This window comes from Cebidichthys violaceus, unplaced genomic scaffold (genome assembly GCF_023349555.1).
Source record: "Cebidichthys violaceus isolate CVI_PGR_0920_01 unplaced genomic scaffold, fCebVio1.0.p SCAF_14, whole genome shotgun sequence".
Taxonomy (NCBI): domain Eukaryota; kingdom Metazoa; phylum Chordata; class Actinopteri; order Perciformes; family Stichaeidae; genus Cebidichthys; species Cebidichthys violaceus.
The window spans coordinates 2,809,518-2,815,871 of NW_027176307.1; the positions used below are offsets into that span (position 1 = coordinate 2,809,518).

Below are 6,354 nucleotides of genomic sequence, written 5' to 3' on the forward strand. Positions count from 1 at the left end.
CTCCTCTGTCAGCAGATGGTTTTGTTCAGAAAGGATTCAGCCTCGCCTCTCGTCGCGTGTCCGGCCTCGCAGCGGTTCATAACAACGACTCGACTGCTGGGGGTGGGTTCAGCTCTCCCTTCATACTGCAGGTAAGTGCAGTGGATGAATTCCCCTCATTCCACCGACCCGCGGTCTGCTTCGGGTGTTTGTTTTACTGATTGAACGCTGGTCCGTTTGCAGACAAATACATTCCAGGGACAGTGAGTGGAGGTTTAGTAAATGCTACCCACATGCTTCACAATGATTACTTTAAATCAGATCTGGCGAGATTCCTGCTGCAGTTTAGTGTCAAACGATTTTACTCAATCCTTACCCTGCCTTAAGGGGAGACACTGCAGGTGTCGAACTGATAAGATATCACCATAAAACTGCCCCAGTTGATTACTTACATTAAGACAATTATTTTTTTGTATTAAAAGTGTTCTGTATGTATGTTTAAATACAGTAAAGGGGGCATTATATTATTACATATGTGCTGATTTGCATACATTTCCAGAACACAAATCTGAACATTGGATAAAGCCAGGTTTACATTTCTTCCTTTATCTCGTTTTTTCCAAGGAGATTTTGGATCTCTCTTTTTATCACTGTCAGTTTCTGATGCAAAAATCCAAATCCAGTCAAACCTGTACTTTAAACATCAGCCGCCCCTCATTCATCACAATGACACTGATACGTTTAACATGGCAATAAATAAAGGGAAAGTCAATTCTGTCTGCTTTATTTATCCATTTAACCTCATTCCATTCTCACAATTCAACCTGTGTGTGTGTCTGTGTGTGCGTTTCTGTGTGTGTGTGTGTGAGTTAAGATAAGCATTTCACCAATGAGCCAAAGAATGTGAAGACTGTCGCCTGGGTCCTGTCCAAACAGAGAAGTATGTCTTCTCTGTATGTCTGTCTCTGTCTGTCTCTATGTCTGTCTCTGTATGATTACTTAAAGTAATCAAATACAAATCTCACTGGGGGTCTAGAGCTCATTGTCTACTTAGAATCAAAATGAAAAACAGCGACTCCTCGACATCGTTCCATCCCTTTTCTCTATAAAGAGTACAAAAAGATGGCTTTGTGGAGCAAAAACACTTCAAAAAACATTCCTTCTTCCAGCCCCGTGTGGAGAGTGTTCATTAAAAAACTGCTTCTCTCTGGCACAGGTTTGTGGCGTTCGCGACCGCTTGTTACTTCCTGCGATAACCGACACTTGCCTCATTCATTAAAATGTCAACAAGTCCTGGACGCTCCATGGGAGCTTTTTACAGGCCTGAGCCACGCAGGTCTCCGACAGCAGGCCTAAACACACGGCGATCAGCGACAGACGTCTGCTGCTGTTCAGGATCACTGGAGAAGAGAGAGAGAGAGAGAGAGAGAGAGAGAGAGAGAGAGAGAGAGAGAGAGAGAGAGAGAGAGAGAGAGAGAGAGAGAGAGAGAGATGAGAAGATGAGATGCTCACTTTTTACAAAGACGGTTTTTGTTTTCATGTTAATCAAAGTATGTATAAGAGAAATCTCATACAAAGAATGTGCAAACCAAACCTTCAACAAGCACCTTCTTGCCAACTGGTATGAACAGTAGAAACAAGCCGCAATATGATATCAAAAAGACTAAAGATAAAGCAGTGAAAAGACTGAATTCATTACTTCGTTGCACTTGGCATCAGACATTCTCTAATTAGATCTTCATGAACGTGACGTGAAAACTCCTCATCAGAGCAGCAGACCTTAAATCACTCCACAACATGTCATTGTTTACCGCTCACAGGCGAGCTGCTAAATACAATGAGCAGATTCATGTTTCCACAGCTGCTGAAAAAATAATTATACAACATAAGAAACGTGGACTGTTGTGTTATGTAATGTATTTATTTTCAATGTCTCGGGGTTCTATGTAGAGAAGGAGCGCCAGGAGCGAGGGGGGAGGGGGGGGGGAGGGGGGGGTTTCAAACTAAGAGAGAGTTAGTTGCCACCTGCTGGTGCTTTAAAAGAAGAATGAATTCCTGATGTTTCTCACAAGGTACAGTTTAATGGTCTTCCTATCCCTTCAAATTAAAAGATGAATCCTAATTTCTTTTAGAATTATGGTATTTTCATGGTCAGTAGTGGGTGTATCAGAAAATAAATAAAGATGAGATTAAGATTGACATAAATCCACTGCAACAATGATGTTTATGGAAAAGCTCTAACATACAATAGGTTCATATTGAATATTGGTAGAACATATCTACATATCTGTCTTTTGTTGCGTGTGCTACAAAAAACTGCCTGAATAAATAACATATTTTCATTCTGTTAACGTCCGGTTAAGAAGGCTGTGTTAAGTTACCTTAAATTGCCTTTTCTCAATTGTTTTTACATACGAATAAATTCCTGTGTGAACAGTGCTTAAAACCATTAGCATCTATCCCTGGTGGGTATCTGAAAACCTGGTCAAGTAAAAGCTAATTTATCCTCCTGGCTGAATAACATCGGTGTTAGAGATCAGGCCCTCAAACAGACGCGTCCTCTTACCTCTGATAGCCTGTGAGTTGGACGTGAGCACAAACAGCTTGATGAGGCCCAGACAGAGCGGCGAGTGGTCGTGCTCCCAGATGACAGCGGGGATGAGGAGGACCTTGCCGTAGCAGGACAGCAGCAGGGCTCTGAGGAGCAGACTGAGCTCGAGGGTCCCGCCGCGCAGACGCCCCACCACCACCCAAAGGAACCACAGCACGCCGCCGCAGAACGCCGCCAGCTCTACGCCACCAACAGACAGACATGTCAGACACATAGAGATGTATTAAGGGTTACATTATTCTTTAGAACAATAAAAGATGAAACTGCAGCCTCCTCCGTGGGTCGGCAAGATTCAACCTTTACCTACAAAAGCAACATTTAGGGGATTTGTCATTTCTCTTCTTTATCCTATAGAGGGCACCTGACTCCAGGATGGTGCTGAAATGATTCGCTGACTCACAGAAAATTCATCGACAACAGTTTTTAAACCAATTAGGTCATTTATCAAGCTAAAATATTCTCTGGTTCCAGCTTCTCAAATGTGAGCATTTGCAGCTTTTCTCTGTTTTATATAATTGTAAATTAAATATCTTGGATTTGGACTGTTTGGTAAAAACAAGTGATTTAAAGACAGCACAATGACTTCTGTGAGCTCGTGAACGGCATCTATTTATTTTACCGGCTAAATGATTAATACAACAAAACAAACAAAAGAAATCAACAGATCTCAATAATGAAGAGCAGTCATTAGTTTTTTCAGTTTTGTTCAGGTATTCAGATAGAATAAAAAAAAATGTTTAAGTAGCAAAATAAAGAAGTAACTAAAAATACTCTGCAAGTAAAGGTCCTGCACTCAAAATCAAGTATTAGCATCAAAGTATACTTCAATATACTCAAAATATACACCAAAAGGTACCTGTACTGATTACTCATTTATACTCACACTGATGTGCTAAGTATAAAATAGTATTATCTATCTCCTTTGTAGCCTTCTGTAAATATAAACTATGAATACAAATGGCATTGGGAAACAAACTAATTTGTTTATTGTCAATACTCACATACTCATCACAGTATCAGACAATTTAACTGAAGAAGACATGAACGTAGTTACTGTATTGTCCCGTTAACAAAATACAGCATAATGCAATTACAGTCCTCTAATTCTGTGTTCAAGCTCTGACGAAAGGATCTCACTGGTTACAGGTGTTTTCACAGGTGCATTCTGGGTGCAGGTGATTGATAATTGAGTGTTTAGCAAACAACACACACAGGCTTATAGTTTGGAATGATGTGTCTAATGTAGCTAATCATGTGAAGTTATTTGGAGAAAAAAAAAATGTGCTTATGGTTTAGCTTTCCTGTGAAAAAGATTCTATTTTTGATTTCTATAATTGTGCCACAGGTACCAGTTTTTTGTCTTGGCAGTTAAAAGAAACTGTAAAATACACGTAAGAAGACATCATGAGGTTAATAGCAGCGAGTCACAACATCTAATATATGAGAAAACATTGTACACCAGAATAATCTATAGCGTTGCAGCTCAACTAATATATGTACAGTACTTAAATACAGAACTTGAATAAATGTACTTTCTACCACTGACTGTAAAAGCATCCATGTGTTCCCAGTGGCTTGATGGCTCTGGTGCTTAATGTTAACACTCAACAACAACAGACGTGTAATGGAGCTCCGGTTTAATCGTCTTACCGAGGGCGGCCAGTCCAAATATGCCGTAGAACTCCCATTCCTTGGTGTACCTGATGATGTCAGCAGGGTCACTGCTCTGCTCGGAGCCGTGCAGCAGGGACCACCTGAGGTAAGCCTCGCACAGCAGGCAGAACACACACAACTTCCAGTGGATCTGGAGGGGTGAAGAAGATGTACAAACACACACATGACGTATACCGGAACGCCAGTGGTGGAAGAAGTATTCAGATCCCTTGCTGAGGTAGAAGTACTATGCTAATAACACAGTATTCCACTACAAGTAAAAGTCAGAAAAGCTCAGAAAAACAGCTTTCAGATTGGCAACACTTCATTTTCCAGCTGATCCAAGACGCTTGGAATAAATTAAGAAGTAAGACAATAGTTTCAACACAGTTTAGTAAAAACAAAAGTCAAAATTACCATATTTGGATACACATACTTTTTACTAAAGGATCTGAAAAATGTAATCTGAAAGGTAACTAAAGCTGTCAGACAAATGTAGAGGAGTAAAAAGTACAATATCGGTATCTGCTATGTAGTGGAGTAGAAGTATAAAGTAACATAAAATGTAAACACTTAAGTAAAGTACCTCAACTTTATATTTAAGTACACTACTTAAGTTAATGTACTTCCATGACTTTTGACTGAAGTGTTCATCAAAAGGCCTGTAATTAACACACACACACACACACACACACACACACACACACACACACACGCAATTATAATATGTTGTATTGTTTGTGCACGTGTAAGAGGACTAGTTGACTTACATTCAAGGTTGTGTTGAACAAAATGTGTCTGAAAGCCTGCGTCTTGCACAAAATGGCATCAATCAGGATGATAACTGGGTCATATTCAATGTACTTGTCCACTGGCTTCTGGCACGACTCCTGGAGACGCACACACAAACACACACAGGTAACGTCAACTCCAGCTAATAGACATACTGACGTATTAATCTGAAATGTCCACATTGCTGTTAAGGGATTAACACGGTACTATTAGGGAAATTATCCTACTCATTTATAGAAGAGTGTTCAGGCATGTTGTCCAACTTGTGTTAGCCAAATATAGATACAAACGTAAAATACTTCAGTTTTAGAAATGAGTAATTTGAGATCTACGTTAATTTAGCTGCTACATCTTTGAGGCAAACATTGTTAGCTAGCATTTTCATAATAAATAGTACTCAAATCCAAGAAGTTAATAGTTAACGCACACATATTGTTATCTTCAGGATCCCGTTACTGTAATCCCTGTGCAACTCCAGTGCCTTTTCGTTACATTCAACACACCTAAAGTCATCTTTCCCCATTCTTCGCTCTGTAAACTGCTAGCTGACTACAAAACACCGCGAGCGTGTGAGCGTAGACTGTACCACAGCGGAAGTAAGACTTTTACATACAGTCCCGTCGTCAAAGTAAAAGTCCACAATTACATCTGTTATATTCCAAACGTTCCAAATCATATTGAACAGGTTGATTTCACATATACGGGATTTGTTGTGTCTGTGTTGTGGTGCATAACAGTTGAAATAATCAAAGTAAGACAACAGAAAAATGTACTGCAAAAGTCTAGAAAATTACAATTTAAAGATACATTCTACAATCAATATAATCTTATTTAATGCATTGCTTGCGACCTTTAATATATTTATATGATAGAAATTAAATGTATTTATTTAAAAAAGGGGACTCACTTTATTCTTTAGTAAAGAATATATTACGCTTTCTTATACTACATTATTATATATAAATTATTTATTGTATTACATTATTTGCCAACATATGTCATTAAAGCAGTTATTGATATATATATATATAATTAATAATAATAATATAATATAAAGATATAAAAAAATACTGTATATATAATACTTTTATTTATTTTTTTAATTTATATTTAGTAATTGTGTATTTTTGCACTTTTTTACTTAGTTGATATTCTTTACTGTTTATTACTTATTTATAATACTTGTTGCTCTTGTTTTTCACCATGTACCTTGTTTGCACTGTCCACTTTGCTGCTGTGATCCTGTAAATTTACCCACTGCGGGACTAATAAAGGATTATCTTATTTTATCTTATTTTATTGCAGTTACACTGAAAGTA

The 6,354-nt window shown here is 38.4% G+C and overlaps 1 protein-coding gene across 1 annotated transcript; it reads right to left on the minus strand.

Annotated features, from left to right (window-relative positions):
- Positions 1–747: 747 nt before the first annotated feature.
- On the minus strand, positions 748–5,603 carry arv1 (ARV1 homolog, fatty acid homeostasis modulator). The gene is made up of 5 exons (XM_068708493.1): positions 5,463–5,603; positions 5,014–5,133; positions 4,241–4,394; positions 2,546–2,770; positions 748–1,379 (listed from the first exon to the last, which is right to left on the minus strand). Exons 1-5 carry the CDS (start codon positions 5,556–5,558, stop codon positions 1,255–1,257), a joined length of 720 nt encoding a protein of 239 aa, XP_068564594.1. The 5' UTR covers positions 5,559–5,603; the 3' UTR covers positions 748–1,254.
- Between the last annotated feature and the right edge of the window lie 751 nt (positions 5,604–6,354).